At 47.6% G+C, this 20,625-nt stretch overlaps 2 protein-coding genes across 2 annotated transcripts in view; one reads left to right on the top strand and one right to left on the bottom strand.

Moving 5' to 3' along the window:
- The window catches only part of TRPV4 (transient receptor potential cation channel subfamily V member 4), a 139,919-nt gene extending 130,720 nt beyond the window's left edge, over positions 1-9,199 (bottom strand). The window contains exon 1 of the mRNA XM_029571294.1: positions 9,109-9,199. The gene's annotated coding sequence lies outside the window, so the exon portion shown is untranslated. The remainder of the gene's footprint in view (positions 1-9,108) is intronic.
- Positions 9,200-15,004: 5,805 nt separating this feature from the next.
- LOC115073329 (lysosomal-associated transmembrane protein 5-like) lies at positions 15,005-16,826 on the top strand. Its single transcript, XM_029571652.1, has one exon. It carries the CDS (start codon positions 15,086-15,088, stop codon positions 15,776-15,778), a length of 693 nt encoding a protein of 230 aa, XP_029427512.1. The 5' UTR covers positions 15,005-15,085; the 3' UTR covers positions 15,779-16,826.
- The last annotated feature ends 3,799 nt before the right edge of the window (positions 16,827-20,625 follow it).

Below are 20,625 nucleotides of genomic sequence, written 5' to 3' on the forward strand. Positions count from 1 at the left end.
TCGGTGCGCGCAAGGCTATGGATTCTGTATAGCCGGCGCGCGCCGAGCCGCGCAGCCTACCTCCATTCCCTCCCCTCACGGCGGGTCCGGAGAGCGCGGCCACGCCCCCGGACCACCCCGGGCCGTAGCCACGCCCCCGGGCCCGCCCCCGGAACGCTCCCGACACGCCCCGAAAACACCACGCGGTTCGGGCCCGCCCCCGACACGCCCCCCTCAGAAAACCCCGGGACTTACGCGAGTCCCGGGGCTCTGCGCGCGCTGGTAGGCCTATGTAAAATAGGCTCACCGGTGCGCAGGGCCCTGCTCGCCTAAATCCGCCCGGATTTGGGCGGATTTAGGCGAGCAGGGCTCTTAAAATCCGCCCCTTAGAGAATAGCCACTGGTAACATGGAATAGACTTAGTTTTTGGGTACTTGCCAGGTTCTTATGGCCTGGATTGGCCACTGTTGGAAACAGGATGCTGGGCTTGATGGACCCTTGGTCTGACCCAGTATGGCATTTTCTTATGTTCTTATGTTCTTAAATAGAGAGAAGGCATAGCCTAAGAAAAGGAGTAGTGGGCCTAACAGTCAGAGTAAGGGATGGAGCTGAGAAACCAGTGTTCAAATTCTGCATCCCTTGCACAGATGTTCCTTGCAACATTTTATCTCCTGCTGTTTCAGGTAAGCTCTTTGGGGAAGGGACTTATTGCACTGGAATACTAATATTATTGTGTAGCCTGATACCCCTGCACCACTTTCTCAATTGTGACTTCTAAGAACACCAAGACTTGGACTTTACCCCATACAAATGCAAGCCGTCTCCATCTGTAAATAGAAAACTGAGATTATTTTTCTCAGCAGAAAAACTGAAAACCCTTTCCCTTCTGCATTCAATTTCAGATAGCATTCTATACCAATCAGTCTCCAAACCCGAAATCTAGGAATAATTGTAGATTGTAGATTCAAATCTCAATGTAAAATCTAATTACAAATTTTTGATGCGAAAATCCTATTGGAAGCTTCACATGCTATAGCGTCTAAAGCCCTGCTTACATTATGGCGACTTTAGGATGGAGGTCCAGTTGCTCATCCTCCCATGTTTAGATTACTTTAGTTCTCTTTTTTTGGGTCACCCATTGTATACAATGAAGGCAATTCAAACTATTCAAAATTCAGCCACTAGAATAATATCAGGTATTTCTAGATTTGAGTGCATCACCCCCATTCTACAATCACTACATTGGATGCCTTTTCAACAACGTGTACAGTTCACGACTCTAACCATTATATATAATGCATTAAACGACTGCCCATACGTAATCAATCTGTTATTGAAATCACACAGACCAGTGAGAAATCTCAGGTCAGAGGGCCAATGCTTACCTGATATCCCAAGTTACAAACTCATTCGCCTTGCTGAAAGTAAAGAAAGTATGCTTTCAATAGCAGAGGTGACACTAGGGAACCAACTGCCAATGGCTATTAGAAAACAAGCTTGCCCAAAAACATTTAAAAAAAACTTAAAGACCCATTTATTCAGACTTGCCTTTGATTGACTTGTTTAAAGAACTTGTTGAGATGAATGTCCTAGTCACTAATTTATAGCTTAGTGTGCATCGGTTAAAGTTCTTGTTTTCATCAAACTGAATGTCCTCAGCTTTTTGGTTTGCTTTTGGAGATCATAAGTCCTGCAAATTTGTAAGTGTTGATGATGTTTTGGTTTGTCTAAGTGATTATTTTTTATTTATTGTTTAAATTACTGTTTTATTTAAATATGTTTATAATGAGTGTAATTATGTTCTGTGGTAAGTTTATGTATGTGAACTCTGTAAACTGCCCAGAATTTAGGATGGTGTGGCCTAGAAATATTTTAAATACAAAAAATGTAAGTAAATAGAACAGAAATTAAGTATGTTTCAAAAGGAGCTTGATTGGTAGCATCATATTAGATCTTTGTGGTAATTATTTCTAGTTGGACTGGTTTATTTGTACATCTTAAGCAAGAAGATTCTACAAAGGGAGCCACACTAAACTACAAACCTAACAGACACATAAATACATATGATATTCTGAAAGGATAAGATAAACCACTTCCTACTTAAAAGCAATAAGTGGGCAAGCAAACAGGACTAAGTGAATGTTAAATTCCATAGGCTAGCTGATTTTACTTGCAAGATAGCTGAGAAAAAGGTAGAGCCTGTGGTATTTCTTTCTATTTTATTTTCTACAGATACCAGAAGCTCCTAACAATTTGGATGATTGTTTCAATGAGGGGAAAGAATGAGAGAAAATTTACCAGCACATGATGGGAAAGAGGAAACAGAATTTGCAAAATAAGAGAAAAGGTTCTTTAAAGAATCTTACTAGCAGACAAGGAAAATCAATTGGCAAAAGCATAATTATAGGCTTTCTGATATCATCACAAACATCAAGCAATGAGGTGTGTAACCATTTTTAGTTGTTTTACAGAATCTGCATTTCTGTTTTATCCAAGTTTTTTCTGTGCTGGCTCTGAACCATCTTGTCCATAGTCCACTAGCCTGTGCTGCAATTATCAGTCTATCATCTTCAAATCTAAGCTTAACTATTCCTGAGTCAGATTTTGAACCACATGGGGTTTCTGAAGCCGCTACCTATGCATTTCCCACTATATACAGAAACACATAATAAAGTAACATCACTGTACTAGAAAAGCACTGGGAACCATACCCTGAAAGAACTGTAGAGAATGAAGAAGTTGTGATCACCTGAGACATCCCCATATCAACAGATACAAAGTTTGATGCAAGAAAACCAGATATTGTGATAAAGGAGAAAAGCACAAGAGCAGCATTGCTGATAGAAGTGTCAGAACGAAGCTTTCTATGGATCATATGGAGAGAGAGAAAATCCTCAAGTATCAAATGATGCAATCAGAGACCACGAAAATGTGGCACAAAGATATAGAAATAGTCACAATTGTATTGGGTGCCACTGGCCTGTATATAACACCTTGTCTATATATATGAAAGGTTTGTGTGGTGTTGGTTAGTCAGTCAGTCAGTCAGTCACACTGTCGTGTGTTGTGTTTGGCCACCAGGTGACCTCTGGGACAGGGGAAGATGCACTATGCAAAGACAATCTGCTCTGTGTGCAAAGCCCTGTCAGACTTACACACAAAAGCACATACACATAGGCAGACAGATATGCACACATAGGTTCAGGCCTCCACACCCACAGGCACAAAAAACGCATATGATGTTAAAGACAAGACTACCAGAGCAATGCCAGGCATTTTTTGCTAATGAACGCCATATGGAAGCTCTCTTTGAAATAATGCAGTAAATTTGAGAGATTGCGATTAGAGTCAACATATCCTGGCTTACGAGTGAGGTTCATCTTGTCAAGGTATGTGCAAAATCAACCCATTTTGAAATATTACCCTGAAGATAGCAGGGAAATATTGCATCACCAAAGCTGTCACTAGCGTTATTGCTTCTTCTGCTGCTGCTGTCCAGATGGATATTCTGATCGAGGGTGAGGAACCAGTTCACTGTAAAAAAAAACGTCTGCAGGTCAGCTCCCTCAGGAAATAGATGGCGGAAATAAGTGAGGAGGTGGGAAGGCTGCGAAGCATCCAGGAGAATGAGATCTACATCAATGAAATGCTTATGGAGGTGTCAGTCATATGTTCTTTTGGGCACTGAGTTTCAGGAGGTTGGGCTATGGATAAAAATGTGTAGCCTTGGGAAGGCTGAGGGATACATGGATTTTAGCCAGACACTTTTTTAAAAGATAATTTGGGAAGCCTGCGACATGGACAAATGTCTGCCACAGGTTGTCAAAGGTTTGGCAGCTGGGATTCAATGCCAAGAAGGGCAGAGTCATGCATGTGAGGTGCAGAAATCGAGAGGGGCTGCGCATGATAAAGGGCAAGAGACTGATGTACATGGCCCAGGAGAGAGATCTTGGGATAATAATCTCTGATGATCTGAAGGTAGCAAAGTAGTGGGACAAGGCGGTAACTAGGCCAGAGAGAGACAAAACTAGCAGGTCTTTGGTGAGGCCTCAGTGTCCAGTTCTGGTGACCATTTCTCAAAAAGGATAAGGACAGGATGGAAGCGGCCTAGAGAAAAGCAACCAAAATGGTGCAGGATCTGTACCGAAATGAGACTGCAGGACCTAAATATCTATACCTTGGAGGAAAGGAGGAACAGGGGAGATATAATACAGACTTTTAAAAACCTGAACTGTATTAATGATGCACAAGAATCAAACCTTTTCCAGTGGAAAGAAAGCTGTACCATTAGGCGGTAACTCTTAAACAGCCGCACGAACACACATGTACACGCATAAGCCGGCTCACACCAATGGATGTGACTATTTTATAACATGCGCACATGATAGGCTATATGCACGTACATGTGCGTGCAATTTTATATGGTCGCATGCATGTGCATGCAGCCTCTACCGCATAAGCGGAGGAATTTCAGCAAATATGAGTGCTGCTGCAATTACCAGTTTCTCCAGTCCGTTTCCAGTTAAAGGATAGGTCTTCCTAACCCCACTAGTTAATTGTTGCAGAAGCGCTGGGGAGCGATCCTGCTTCCGGGAGGTGAAGTGACCCAAAGGCCTTCGCAATCTGTTGCAATGCGATGGGAGGGAGCGCTAGGGGGTGCTCCCCATTGCGGAACGAGTGGTGTGTGCCCTTGCGGTGAGACGGAACCTTGTCTGGGAGTCGAGAGAAGACCAGACCTCTGCCGACCTGCACAACCTCAGTGCGACCAACCACACAAGGTTGGCCTCTGAGTAGTCCTCCGACCACTCCAAGCCCTTTCGTACCTGCCGCTGGGTAACGGCAGAGGCGGCAGCCCAGACATGAGGCAAGGGCAGACGAAGGCACTAGAACATGGTGATGAAGACTCTGATGAACAAGCAGACGAAGACAAAGACTCAGACAATGGTGAAAACTGACTCAGACGATGATCAGACGGACTCAGATGAAATGAGGAAGAGACGAGCTAAAATCATGATAAAACTCAGGATGGAAAGGACTTTGAATAACACGCTAACACCCTCAGCCGGAAGGGAGGCGGCAGTGGCCAGACCGACCCTCAGGCTATCCACTGAAGCACCGTCTGCCGGAGGCTAGGTATAGACAGAGTCCAAGACATCGGAGGAATATTTACAAGACGGCCTCCAAGGCGAAGATCCAAGACATCATGATGGACTCCCCACTTAGCAAAGGGCAGACGGGATGAGCAAGCAAGACATCTTCAAGGCTCGAATCCTAGGAGGTAACAGGAAGGCACATGGAGATCCTCGGCTCCATTAGATGGATAAGACCCACCAGCACCCTACACACCCCAGCAGGGTTAGTTGCGGACCACTGGGCCTGCTGCATGCCCTATTCAACGAAGCTGGGCTGGTCGCGGACCACGCAGGGCAGGATCCAAGCAAGCCTGGAGGACATCTGGACAGGACAGACATCAGGACATGAAGACTGGACCATGAGACATCAGGACTGGGACAATGGCGACATCAGGACAGACGAGTCATCAGGAGAGACCAGGAATAGACGAGGGATCCTACGAAGAACATGAAGAAGACAAGCAGGAGCGAAGATGAGGAGTCTAAAAGAAGACTAGCTCCTTGCGAAGGCAAACAGGAATGAAGCCTTTTTATAGGCAGGAGAGGGAGTTCCAGGAAATGAGATCATCAGGTGGAGCCAGAGGGACCACGCCCATGCTGGCCCTTTAAAGCCAGAAGAGAGGCGTGGCCCCGCGCCTGAGGAGGAAGTGCAGGACCACGGACAGCGGCCTTGCTGCCGTGCAGGAGCAGGAGAAGGGCCGCAGGCAGGCCCTGACGAGGAAGGCGGCGTCCGAGCCATGAAGAGGCCCCTGGGAGCAGCTCCTGCCGCGGAGGTGGAGGGTTCAGAGCGGCCTCCAGGCCGCATGGAACCAGCGACGGCGGTGGGACCGCCGTGACCAAGGCGGCAGCAAGATAGCAGCCTCCAGGCAGCAAAAGGGGCAGGAACGTGGCTCCAGCCGCACAGAAGGAGCGGCGACGACGGCGGCCTCTGGGCCGCAGGAAACCACGGCGTCCGCGGCTCCTGCCACAAGGAGAATCCCAGCACGGCTCCTGCTGTACCGGCACAATGGGGGCAAGATGGTGGCCTCCGGGCCTTGGGGCCAAATCATGGCGGCTCCTGCCGCAAAGGTAAGAGGCTGCTCGTAGCTCCGGCTGCGGGCAGCATCGCAACATTAATAAGCCTCTCTTCTACCCTTTCAGCCCCGACCCTTAAATCCCCGCCTTTTTTTTGTCTGTTTTGGGACTTACACGCCATTCCCTAGCAGAAGTAAAGTTACGCAGTAGGGGAGCCCAGTGCAAGCTTGTATGTGTAAATACTTATGCACAGATTTCATGGAGAAATGTAGGAATGCCCATGCCCCGCCCCTTTTTCAGCAAAAATATTTTTGTGCGCATACCGGGAAATAAGTGTGTAGTCGCGCGCCTTGTAAAATCCACGTGGCGTGCGCCAGCCCACCTTCTGCGCGTTATCTCCCAGCTTTGGCACGCGTAAAGCTTTTAAGATTCACCTTTTAGGGGTCAAGATACGAAGCTCCAAGGGAGCAGACTCGGGAACAACCCCAGGAAATACTTCTTCATGGAAAGGTTGGTGGATACATGGACTGCCCCCCCCCCCCCAGAAGAGGTGGTGAAGACAAGAACGGTCATGGAATGCAAAAGGGCGTGGGATGAACACACAGGATCCCTAATGGCTAAAGGATGGAAATGGAGAAACGGGGTAACCTGAGTGTAGCATTTCTGCATGGGGGTAACCTGCATGGAACGGCAGTTACTACCCTACCCTCAACAGAAGGCAAGAGAATGTCCTGCATGGAACCACAATTGCTAGCCTAAAAAAAAAAGCTTGCTGGGCAGACTGCACGGACCATTTGGGTCTTTTTCTGGGACAGATACAGAATGGGAATCTCTCTTTAGTACCTGTACGTCCAGGAGAAAAGACCTTCAGGAATCAGGCTCAAATTTCTGCCTGGAACAAATGTTTAGCATAGGGAAGGATAATCATAATCTGGTGGAAAGGTCAACCTATTACAGACTTATTTGGCATTCCTTTAATTCTGGGTAGCAAAGGGTCATTGTATATGATGACAGACAATAACCTAGTCCATCTAGCCTGCACCTCACCACTAAAGATCTTCTGCGCTTACTCCAAGCTTCCTTAAATTCAGTTCCCGGTTTTGCCTCCACCCATCTCCACTAGGAGGCTGTGCTGTGCATTGTGTGTGAATCTTCCCTTCTCCAGCCTCTTGCTGTGACCCCCTTGTTCTGGAACCTTTTTTTTTGTTTTTGGGTTGGTTTTTTGCCTCTTGTGCATTAGTTATACCTTTTGAGGTATATTTTTATTCTTACATGAAGTAAGGCTTTCACTGTAGGCAAATATGCAAGAATAGTGGAACCTGCCACAGGTGCCCAACCTAGTCCTGGATGCACACTTATCCAATCAAATTTTCAGGATATCCACAATGAAAATGCATGGGATGGATTTGCACACACTGGGTCTCCAGTGCGTGCAAATCTCTCTCTCTGCAAATGCATTGTGGCTATCCTGAAACCCTGACTAGTTAGGGGTGCTTTCACGACAGGGCTGGGGTGCCTTCACGACAGGGCTGGAAACCACTCACCGGCCTGGATTAATAACATTTATGTCAGAGAAGCAGAAAAGAAGTGAAAGCATGGGATTCTCAAGGAGGCTGGAAATTATTGCCGCTGTTCAAACATCATTTCTCTCCTTGTGCCGGCTGAAGGACCTCAACTGGGAAGAGCTCTCCAACAGGAGTCAGGAAACGGGAATGAGGAATGGAAGAGCAGGCTGGAGCAGGGAAGACACCAATAGGCAACACAGAATACAGAATCCTTTTTGCAAATCATTCCTTGCTCCAACAGTGTAAGCAATTCAGCTGGTAGATCGATCACTTGTCACCCTTGGGAAAGCTGCAGCATGACCCACAGGCCAGTAAAACCACTTATTAATCACTTATATAGCGCTACACGATGTATGCAACACTGTCCAGGCAACAGAGCCCCCTAATTAGAAGTTCATTATAAAATGTACAAACCACGCATGGCATGCATCGTTAACCTTTCTGCCCTGTATTGAGCTGAAGTAGCTATCTGTCCTCTCCAGGATTTTGCATCATGCTATCGCCTCACAATCTCATGCTTTCTCTCAAAGATAAAATCAGTAGAAGAGAAATTCACAGTAGAATTATGCTATTTTTTTTTAATTATTTCATTTTCAAAAATTACAAGTTTCATTGCCCATATCCCATATTTCAGTGGCATTCCAGTACCGTTGTCTTGGGAACTGGGTGTCCCGACACCAGGGTGCAGTAGTGACAGGGGGAGACCGCTACTCCTCACTCAGCAGTAAGGATGCAGTGCTCCTTGGGGGGGAGGCCAGTAGAGTCAGAAAGGAGCAAAGACCATGAGAATGAGGACACTGGGCCCTGGAGGTGAAGGAGGGGGCAACAGGTGGGCACATGGATGACTTCCCGTCAGCAAGCAGACCTGCAGCACTCAAGACAATTGTCCTAGGAAGGTGAGGTCCCCCCGGTCCCAGAGGAATACCCAGCCAGTCTGGTTTTCAGAATATCAGCACTGAGTATTCATGAGATAGATTTGCATACAGTGGGCACAGCGCCTGCAGATGTAACTGGTGAATATTCACTGCGATTACCCTGAAAACCAGACTGGCCACGTGATGCTCTGGGACAGGGTTGGGGACCCCCAGGCTTAACTATCTAGGAAGAAATAGATGTGGCCTTGCCTACCAACAGAGCGGCAACGATCCGGTATGAAACAGTAAACTAAAGGGAAGCACCGAGCAGCAGCAGCGGCAGGGACCGAAACCTTCCAGCCCGCCCGCCCGCAATCTCTGGAACTTGTTGCACGGAGAGCAAAGTCAAAAGCCCCTGCCTTGCACCCCCGAAGAGCAAGATCGTCCCGGGACAGAGCGGCACGGGAATTTCGGGCTGCGAGGGGGAGCCTTCTCCCCCGCACGAGACGGGCTTTGCCCTCGCTTCCAGGCCGAGTCGCCCCCCGCCCAGCCCCCCGCACTTACCGTCCGCGAGTCCGTGGCTCGTCCCCCCCTCTGACCTCTGCCCCGCACCACCCGGCTCTGGCTCCCCGGCACAGGCTTCCTGAGGGAGATCCGCCGGCCCCTCTCCCTCCTCCTCCCGCTGCTTTTCACCGCCCCCAGAGCGCCAACCTCGCCTACTCCCCTCCCTCCCTCCCCGGCGCTGCGGTAGCCACGCTGTTGGGGGTGGGAGGGAGAGGTCTTACTAGATCGGGAAAGAGGGGGCCCTACCTCGTTCAACCTGGGCTGAGAACTGCTGCCTTCTGAACGTTTAATGTTTTGCACGGCTGCAGGCCATTCTGAAATTTAAAAAGTGGAGGGTTTTGTTTTTTTTTTATTTACTTTTTAAAGCAGATCCCTATCATGTTTGTTTTTTAGTTGTATTTATTTTTACGTTGATCTGACGAGCTTTCAAATACCCGTAGTTGCCTCTTTATCAGTACCGTGTACATCGCCTCGATTGTATTCCAGAAAGGCGATTCCTCAAATATAATAAAGTGATGTGCGCGCTACAGACCGCAGCTGCCACGCGGAGTGGGCCAGCAGGGTGGCTACCGTGGCAGGGGCCCGGCAGTCTGTGAGCCGGGAAGGGAAGGGGGCAGGGCTGCCCTTCTGTCCAGGGACCGTGCTGGTACTGGATCCTGTCGGGCTCCAGGTAAGGGCCGCGTTTTACCTCTCACCCCTTTCCGCTGTGTAACGCTGTTATGTGAGAGCAGGCTCCCCTCTGCTCCACCTTCTGCAGCCTCTTCTACATACCAGAGGAATGAAGGGGGGGGGGGGGGGGATGCTGCTGGAGGCAGGAGGGAGATAGAGGGCCCTTGAAGGGGGCCATGACCGGACTAAAGTAAGTTAGGAGGGGATAGGAAATAAGAGAAAAACCCTCGGGTGCTTGCAAGTGAAGGCTTAGCTCCCACTCTTGATTCTGCTCAAAGAAACAGGAGGAAAGGAGGAATAAAGAAAACTAAATAACTAAATGAGAGAGCACTGTTAATTGCAATTGGTGAGAAATGACTAATAAAGCCGCATCCGGACGGTTCTTTTTCATGTTTCACTGACCATGGCGGAGCTTTAGTGCAAGGGCATTTTACTTGGCGTCCTTCTTTTCATTGGGGACTTTGCATTGGGACGCCAGTCTGACCCAGCTTCTCCTGCATATTCATTGTGGCTATCCTGAGAATCCGACCGGGACAGGTCCGGGAAGCCGCTCTGCTTTTACACCATTCACTACCATTTTTTCTCCCCATCCTTCTCGAGTCTCTGGGACCATGTCAGGCACCACTAGGGAGATGACTTTCGCCTTCCCTTTGGTGCTGCTGCCCTCTAGTGCACCAGTGGGACAGGAGGAACTGATCAGGATAGTCACCGTTTCGGGATGTAAGCCCAGCGTAGGTTGTCAGCAACACTTAGATATTGTACTGACGGTGCGCGCCTATGCAGGATGCGAAGCCTTCATGGAACCAACTGATCTGCCCATGTCGCACTTCACAAGAAACCATTCTGGAAGATTATTTTAAACTTAAAGGATCGGCAGGAGGTGTTTGATTAAAGCTGCAGTGCTACTAGCAGGGCCAGTTTTTTTTTGGGGGGGGGGAGGGGGAGGGGAAAACAGAGAAAATGCTCCATTCCTCTCTCTCTCCTCACAAAATGCCACCTCCAGGGCTGCGGGGGAAGGGGGAGGGCCTTCCACTGCTGCCATCTCTCTCTTCTGGTCGCCTTTGCCCTCTTCTCCTCCCCCTTGTAGACTGCCCCATGCCCTCCAAAGCTGCTAGTATCTCCCCCAACCCTCCAAACTCATCCCTACTTCATGCCTCCTGTTTGAAGGATACTAATGAAACAGGAGAGTTAGGGCATCCCAACAGAGAGGTTCCATTAAAAGCAAACATAGTCCATGTGCCTATATGTAAAAAATCACCAAAGCTAATGATTTCCGAATTATCCCAAACAACTGAAAAGCAGGTTGTTAATACAAACAAAAACCACACTTTGAAATGTCTGTATGCCAATGCCAGAAGTCTAAGAAGTAAGATGGGGGAGTTAGAGTGAATAGCAGCAAATGATGAGATTGACATAATTGGCATCACAGAAACTTGGTGGAAGGAGGATAACCAATGGGACAGTGCTATATCAGGGTACAAATTATACCGCAATGATAGGGAGGATCAACTTGGTAGAAGTGTGGCACTTTATGTCTGGGAGGTATAGAGTCCAACAGGATAAAGATCATACAAGAGAGTATATGGGTAGAAATCCCATGTGTGTTGGGTAAGATATAGTGATAGGAGTATACTACCGTCCACCTGGACAAAATAGTCAGACAGATGATGAAATGCTAAGAGAAATCAGGGAAGCTAACCAATTTGGCAGTGCAATAATAATGGGAGATTTCAATTACCCCAATATTGACTGTATAAATGTAACATCTGGACTTGCTAGAGACATAAAGTTCCTGGATGTAATAAATGATTGCTTCATGGAGCAATTGGTTCAGGAACCAACAAGAGAGGGAGCTATTTTAGATTTAATTCTTAGTGGAACCCAGGATTTGATGAGAGAGGTAACGGTGGTGGGGCCAGTTGGCAACAGTGATCATAACATGATCAAATTTAAACTAATAACTGGAAGGGGGACAATAAGTAAATCTGCAGTTCTAACATTAAACTTTCAAAAGGGAAACTTTGATAAAATGACGAAAATAGAAAAAAACTGAAAGGTGCAGCTGCAAAGGTTAAAAGTGTTCAACAGGCCTAGACACGCTTTAAGAAAGATGGAAGGAAGGCAAAACAACTACCGTCATGGTTAAAAGGTGAGGTGAAAGAGGCTATTTTAGCCAATAAAACATCCTTCAAAAATTGGAAGAAGGATCCATCTGAAGAAAATAGGATAAAACATAAGCATTGTCAAGTTAAGTGTAAAACATTGATAAGACAGGCGAAGAGAGAATTTGAAATGAAATTGGCCATAGAGACAAAAACTCATAATAAAAACTTTAAAAAATATATATGAAGCAAGAAACCTGTGAGGGAGTCGGTTAGACCATTAGATGACAGAGGGGTTAAAAGGGCTCTTAGTGAAGATAAGGCCATTGCAGAAAGACTAAATGAATTCTTTGCCTCCGTGTTTACTAATGAGGATGTTGGGGAGATACCAGTTCCTGAGATGGTTTTCAGGGGTGATGAGTCAGATGAACTGAACAAAATCACTGTGAACCTGGAAGATGTAGTAGGCCAGATTGACAAACTAAAGAGTAGCAAATCACCTGGACCGGAAGATATGCATCCTAGGGTACTGAAGGAAATCAAACATGAAATTTCTGATCTATTAGTTAAAATTTGTAACCTATCATTAAAATCATCCATTGTACCTGAAGACTGGAGGGTGGCCAATGTAACCCCAATATTTAAAAAAAGGCTCCAGGGGCGATCCGGGTAACTATAGACCAGTGAGCCTGACTTCAGTGCTGGGAAAAATAGTGGAAACTATTCTCAAGATCAAAATCGTAGAGCATATAGAAAGACATGATTTAATGGAACACACAACACAGTCAACATGGATTTACCCAAGGGAAGTCTTGCCTAACAAATCTGCTTCATTTCTTTGAAGGGGTTAATAAACATGTGGATAAAGGTGAACCGGTAGATGTAGTGTATTTGGATTTTCAGAAGGCGTTTGACAAAGTCCCTCACGAGAGGCTTCTAAGAAAACTAAAAAGTCATGGGATAGGAGGCGATGTCCTTTCGTGGATTACAAACTGGTTAAAAGACAGGAAACAGAGAGTAGGATTAAATGGTCAGTTTTCTCAGTGGAAGGGAGTGGACAGTGGAGTGCCTCAGGGATCTGTACTTGGACCGGTGCTTTTCAGTATATATATAAATGATCTGGAAAGGAATACGACGAGTGAGGTTATCAAATTTGCGGATGATACAAAATTATTCAGAGTAGTTAAATTACAAGCAGACTGTGATACATTACAGGAGGACCTTGCAAGGCTGGAAGATTGGGCATCCAAATGGCAGATGAAATTTAATGTGGACAAGTGCAAGGTGTTGCATATAGGGAAAAATAACCCTTGCTGTAGTTACACGATGTTAGGTTCCATATTAGGAGCTACCACCCAGGAAAAAGATCTAGGCATCATAGTGGATAATACTTTAAAATTGTTGGCTCAGTGTGCTGCAGCAGTCAAAACAGCAAACAGAATGTTAGGAATTATTAGGAAGGGAATGGTTAATAGAACAGAAAATGTCATAATGCCTCTATATCGCTCCATGGTGAGCCCGCACCTTGAATACTGTGTACAATTCTGGTCGCCACATCTCAAAAAAGATATAGTTGCAATGGAGAAGGTACGGAGAAGGGCAACCAAAATGATAAGGGGAATGGAACAGCTCCCCTATGAGGAAAGGCTGAAGAGGTTAGGGCTGTTCAGCTTGGAGAAGAGACGGCTGAGGGGGGATATGATAGCGGTCTTTAAGATCATGAGAGGTTTTGAACGAGTAGATGTGACTCGGTTATTTACACTTTCGAATAATAGAAGGACTATGGGGCATTCCATGAAGTTAGCAAGTAGCACATTTAAGACTAATTGGAGAAAATTCTTTTTCACTCAACGCACAGGAAAGCTCTGGAATTTGTTGCCATAGGATGTGGTTAGTGCAGTTAGTGTAGGTGGGTTAAAAAATGGTTTGGATACGTTCTTGGAGAAGTTCATTAATGGCTAATAATCAAGTTTACTTAGGGAATAGCCACGCGCATGTTATAATATCCAGGGTCGGCGCGCGAAGGGGGGTGCACAATTGTGCAACTTGCGCGCACCAAGCCGCACAGCCTGCCTCCGTTCCCTTCGTTCGGAGCGGCCTCGGAGGGAACTTTCCTTCCGCCTCCCCCCCCCCCCCGCAGCTTCACCTCCCTTCCCCTACCTAACCCCCCCCCCCCTTACTTTTGTTGAAGAAGTTACGCCTGCCTCCCAGCAGGCCCGCAAACCCAGGCACAGCGGCAAATGGCCTCTGTGCCTGGAGGCTCAGACCACACCCCACCCCGCCCCCAGACCGCCCACGCCCCTTTTTGCAAGCCCCGGGACATACGCGCGTCCCGGGGCTTGCGCGCGCAGGGGGAGGCAGGGGTAGGTTTTCAGGGGTTGCGCGCGTAACCTTTAAAAATCTACCCCAAAGAGCAGCAAAAAAGTTAGCAAGGCCCTATTCTTCAGGGCACTGTGTCCGTGGCCCATTCACTGCATTGCTCTTCTTTGAGATCAGCCCGGCCAGTTCTTCTGTCATAAGATGATAATGCTACAGCGCATGCTTTTTATTTAATTTTTGGCTGGCTGTGATTTGTTCTCTCTCTTTCCTGTAGAAAGAGTTTTGCTTGGATGTCAACAGATTCTCCAGTGGTTTGGAGGGGATGGGGGGCATAGAGGTGAGACTGGACCAGCAGAGCCAGTTCTGAGGAGTTAAGGGGCTGTGAGAGGGGAGGGAGCGCAGAATCATTCAGCACGGCACTCTGTGCAAAGGAGGTCTCTCGTGTACTCTCCTACAGCACTTTAGCCAGAGGTCTCACCCTCTTGCACATTCCTGCGGCACTATAGACAGCGGAGGTCTCACTTTGTTTGCACTTTTCGGCTTCCTGATATGCTCCCTAAATAAGGAGTCCGATTGAATTTTTACAGCTGTGAGAAAGTCGCTCGATTTGTAGCTGAAGGGCCTGATTCATCAAGGCATTTTCCCATAGACACAGAACGGAAGAAATGCCTTCGTGAAGCCGGCCCTAAATGAGCTCACCGGCGAGCGGCGGCGCAATCCTCCCCTCCTCTCCCCCTCTTGTGCGTGGTCGTGACGTCACTATCCGCCACCCACGTAAAAGGGTAAGGGGCGGCGCCTAATGCCCGTCCGTTTGCCCCGCGCCTGCGCTCTGAGCTCGAGTCCCAACGTCCTCCCCGGAGTCTGAGACGCGGCGGCGGCGGCGCACGATGAGGGCGCAGGAGTCCCCCGAGATGCCGACCTGTTGCGGGTGCTTCAGCGTTCGCGCCGGCACCCTCGGCCTGGCGGTCTACTATCTCACCTTCAGCGTCATCTACCTGGCCTGGCAGGCGGTGGAGGCGACGGTGAAGGGGCCGGAGGCGGGCCTGCTCGACTTCCTGGTGGGCCTGCTGCTGCTGGCCATCTGCCTGGCGCTGCTGGTGGGCGTGCTGAAGAACCGCGAGGGCCTGCTCGTCCCCTTCCTGCTCTTCCAGGCCCTGGACGTGCTGCTGACCCTGCTCACCATCTTCGGCTGCTTGCTGCAGTTCTCGTCCTACCTGCAGGTCCTCTGCCCCCGCCGCGCCCACCCCTACCTCCTGGCCGAGCCGGAGTTCGCCAGCAGCGTCAGCGCCGTCGTTTACCTGGCGCTTGTGTTCACCGCCCTGCTGCTGCTCAAGGTTTACCTGCTGCGTTGCGTGTGGAGCTGCTACAGGCACATCCAGGCCTGCCGCCAGGCCCGGCGGGAGCAGGTGCCCGGCTCGGAAGAGAAGGGCCTGTTTTTCGTGCTCCCAACGTACGAGGAGGCCCTGAAGCTGCCGCCCAAGGAGGACCTCCCCCCGCCCCCGTCTTACTGCTCGGCAGCCATAGACCTTGGCGAGCTGACGAATTCCTCCTGGTCTCACCAGAAAGGAGGCTTAAGCTGAAGTTGCTGGATCCTGGACCTGAAGGTCTCGCTTCGATAGCAATATATTTCCTGATCTAGATCTTTTTTCATTCTCTTATAAAAACGGAAGTGCCAAAAATGGAACTGTAGTCTGGCCTGATTGCAACGCTTATGCTGCTTTATTTTTACCATTTCAGTTTAAATTTTGAAAGAGTACTTTCACTACTTGCGTTTCAACAGTTTTGATTTTTAAATTGTGCTTTTGGAAAACTTCTTAGAGCTCTTTATATATGGCTTTTGTACTAGAATTAAGCTGCAAACCTTAAAATAACCTATTTGTATTTAATTTCTTAAAATTGTGTATTTTTGTTTTATGGGTGCTTTGTCCTTAAATCTGATCAGGAAGGCATTTTGATTACTGTTTTAGGTAGAATTGGACCAGACCTCTTAATACTCGCTAGACAGAGGGTGATTGGTTGGTTTTGTTTTTTTTGGGGTTTTTTTTTTTACAGTACCCTGTAATGATGGAATATGAATTAGCAGTATTTTTATAATCTAGAAAAAGGCCAGTTTTGTAACAGGGCCAGTGTGAAATACAAGCAGTATAAATTACGGATGCCAAGATTTCTTGTGGGTGTATGTCTTTACATTGATTATAGAGGGCATTTGAGCAGGTTTTGAGAGCCGAGCAATACATTATTTATAAGTAGTTAACTACTGCCCTAAAACTTCTGGTGGAGCAAATATATCTGGTGACTTTGTAACATCTTTATGAGATCTTTTTTTTTTTTTTTTCCATTTAAGACCAAAGAATTACTACTCTTTTTCCCATGTTGTATTTACAGTTGAGATTAAATAATGCACCTATATTAAAATTTCCAATTTTTTAAAAATTAAATGTACCACCTGTTAAGGTTTATATAAGACATTTTAACATACCGGTAGTACTAACTAAACTGGATCGTTAACCCTTCTTTTCGGAGTCCATAGTATGTTCTGTCATGTAATATATTTATAGTTCCTGTTTTGCTAAACTCCTACCTTATTGCTTTTGTTTCTAGTAATCTATAAAAGATTATTTTTCCCTATCACTATGTACATAATTTTGGGTTCTGTATTAAGGCTAGCACCCTGGCAAAGGACTAGGCAGTTTATTGTGAGTAAAGGGTAGGAGTAGAGCTGCTAAAAAAGCAAATAGCATGTTATTTACTCTTTAAAATAGCATTAAGGTTAAAGGGTCATTTCTTTTTGTCCTGCCAGACCACTCTTCACCATGTCCCTCTACCTGAGGCTATCTTTGATATAGGCTAGTTCAGCAGAGGAGGAGTCAAAAGTACTGTCTCCAGCAGGTAGATGGAGCTTGTTCAGCAGGAGGAATAGGGAGGGGCAATGGCCTCCAAGGTCACTATCAGCAGGGAACCTGGGCCTGATTGGGGGCCCTCTTTGGGTCACTTTTCCCTCCCCCAGGTCAGCCGATTAGGCCTTGTGATCTAGCATTTCCTGTATGTTGGAAGTTGAAGCGGTGGCAGTGATTAGGCCCAGCGCCTAAAGGACCACGGGATGCGCCCTGAAGTCCCCCAAATCCCTCGCAGTGACAAGGTATGGAGGGGGCAGGAAGTTCCCAGCATGCGCCTTCTGACCGTGGCCGGCTCCTTCTACTGCGACAGTGCGGCAGCCATCAGCCTGGAAGTCGCCAGGGGGGAGGCAGTCCCAGTTTCTGTGCCAGCTATCAGCGGTTGCCGCTAGACAGTCCCCCTCCCTGGCAGCTTCAGAAGAGGAATTTGCCAAGGGGGGGAGGGAGGAGTTCTGTTCAGAATTTGTTTCTGATGCACAAAGCCTACAAGGAAATGAAGGGGAAGCCCATGTGTGTGGGCCCCAAAGGCAAGGGCCCTGACCCCAGCCCCCTGCAGGAAAGAGAAGGAAATTGGCAGGGAAGAAGAGAAACCCAGGCCCCTTCAAGAGTTCCTATTGAATGAACAAGAGGATGCATTCCTGAGGTGAGGATCTAGAACTAGAGTAGGAAGACTCAGCAGTCTGGTTGTTTAGGGCTGAGCCGTAAGGAGCTCTGATTTCAAAAATCTCCAATGTCCTCAGGCTCTTAGAGGAACAGCACAAGGCCCCTACGCTAAAGGGTAATCCTATCCTCACTGGGATTAAGAAACCAGCAAGGTCCTTCCCTGTACTTTCCACAATCCAAGCTATGATTAATGTGGTGTGGTCCTTGCCAGACTAGACTATGGAGTAGAAGGAACATGCAAAAACTGTATGTGGTGGATCATATGGGAAAGGAGGGCCTGCTGGAACTCGCTAAGGTGGATGCAGCTTTGGCTGCCGTCTCCAAATGGATGACTGTCCTGGTCGAAGGAGGGACAGCCTTCAGGGACTTGCAGGATAGAAGGATTGAGAAACTTTTAAAGACTTTTTTTTTAACTTTTATTTGCATTTCAGATTTATAAAGACTGCAATAGCATGGCATAGAAAGAGAATGGTGTAGAAATCAAAAGGGAAAAAAAAATCAAGTCATCAAACCATTTCTCTTGGTACCCTATAATTATGGGGAGAATCAAAACATAGAGCAATGTTTCTAAAGAAATCCTAAATCTATGGTAATAGGGAAAGGCAGATTACATTCAATCTATGACTACTGCTTGATTGGCAGCCCCAGAGCATTGGTAGGAATCCAAGAAAAAACCTAATTGAGAAGGTTCAAAGAAAACATATCGAGAATTATTAATATCACACATTTGCAGGGAACTCTTATGATAATCTGAGTTCCCATCTGTCTTGCACAAGGACAGAGAGCTAAAAATTTCTTCTAACGTGGTTGTGTAGCTCTGGCTAGGTCCAGATATATCCAAACCTTTTGTCCCAAGTAAAGGGCTTCTCCTATTTCGGGGAAAAAAAGCCTTAGAATAGAATCCCGCTTAGAGGGGAAAACAAACTACGTAAACTCCCTTTTAAGGGGAAATTGTTGTTTGAGGCCCTGATGAAGGCCCAGGAGTCCAAACCCTTGAGACGTGTGGAGGACAGAAGTAGGAGACTACAGCAAGGGGTGGTAGTAGACTGCGACCCAGGGACACCTGGCAGGCCAAGTGGTCAAGATTCCAGCCCAGTGGTGAAGCAGGGCATGTGGGCAGCCCTGGCTCACAAGGCATGGAACATAGAGGTCATTACCCCGAGAGGGCACAATGATGTTTTGAAGGTCCACTCAAAACCTCCATGGGTCGGGGGCAGACTAAGAGCCCTATCACTAGTAGATCTTAGTAAGGTCAGAGTGGTGGGTTGTCGAGACTTCAGAGAAGGATACTACCCGGCCTTAGAGAAGCATAAGGGAGCAGTTCGTTCTCTTGCCCTGCAGCAGAGCAAAGAAGCGGAGACCAGTCTGTTATATCTCAAAGCCATTGCCCCAGATCCCAGCCAGGAAAAGGGAAGAGGCACATACTCCATATTTTTCATACTGCCAAAAAAGGACAGATCTTACTGCCCAGTGCTGGACCTCAAGAAGGTAAAACAAGCACTGAGAATCCAACATTTCAGAATGGAGTCCTTAAGGGCAGTCAAGGCAACAGTAAGAAGGGGCGAGTTTAGCTCCTGCCTGGACCTACTGGAAGCCTATCTGCACATTCCTACGTGGGAAAACTTCCAGAGGTTTTTGCACTTTGCTGTCTTAAGCAATCACTATCAATTCTAGGCACTACTGTTGGTCTAGCAATGGCCCCTCGTACCTTCACAAAGGTCTTAGTAGTCTTAGCAGCTGTCCTGTGCAAGGAGGGCATTGGAGTCCATCCTTAGTTAGACGATTGACTAATAAGAGCAGACTCGAGGCGAGAAGGGGTTGCAGTAACAGAAAGGGTCATATGACAACTACACGTCTTGGGATGGATAGTAAACGCAAGTGTCATCTGTACCCATCTCAGACATTGCAGTAGTCTGGGCACTGTTTGATACAAGCAGAGGAATGCAGTTCCTGCCAGAATAAAGGATAGTCACCTGCAGTGACATGAACAGTTTGATAGCATGGAGCCCAAGGCAAGAGCGTATCTTCAAGTACTGGGATTGATGACGGTAGCCATCAAAGCAGAGCCTTGGGCAAAGGTACACAGACTACTGCAGCAGTATCTAGCAAGCAGAGCACCACAAGAACTGGATTTCTAGCGGAAACTACCATTGCTGCGACATAAAGCCTACACTGGTGGCAGAAGGACAACCTAGTCAGAGGCTCCAGTTTGGAACCCTACCACTGGGACATACTGACAACAGATGCTAGCAGTAAGGGCTGGAGGCACTCTACAACAGTCAAGTGGCATAAGGGCTCGGGTTGCGGCAGGATAGGAACTTCTTCATAAACGGGTTGGAGACCAGAGCGATGCTCCTAGCCCTAATCAGATACAGATCAGGGGTGAGAGGTCACCCAGTCCGGATCCTCTCGGACAAGGTGACAATAGCCTCCATCGACAGGCAGGGAAGAATCAGGAGTCCACAGCTGGGGATAGAAATTGCCTGCCTAATGACGTGAGCAGAGCATCACCTGCAGGATATCTCAGCTGTTGATGTAGGCAACCGTTGTGGCGTTGTCGGACATCATTCTGACCGCTTTGCCTCAGAGTCTTTGAGCGAACCACAGGCAGGCGAGTCTGACTGCCCGCGCTTCTAGGCGATTGATGTTCCATCCTGCCTCTTCTGCGTTCCACTGCCCTTGGGCGGTTAGTTCCTCGCAGGGTGCTCCCCATCCCCGTAGACTGGCATTTGTCGTTAGCAGAGTCCAGGTTGGGGATGATAGTCTTGAGCCTCTGTTCATGTGGCTGGGCTGCAGCCACCAGCGTAGTTTGGTCCGGATTGTGCCTGGGAGAGGTAAGCGGACGGTGTAATTGTGCGACCGTAGGTTCC

The sequence above is a fragment of the Rhinatrema bivittatum genome, chromosome 11, assembly GCF_901001135.1.
Source record: "Rhinatrema bivittatum chromosome 11, aRhiBiv1.1, whole genome shotgun sequence".
Lineage (NCBI taxonomy): Eukaryota > Metazoa > Chordata > Amphibia > Gymnophiona > Rhinatrematidae > Rhinatrema > Rhinatrema bivittatum.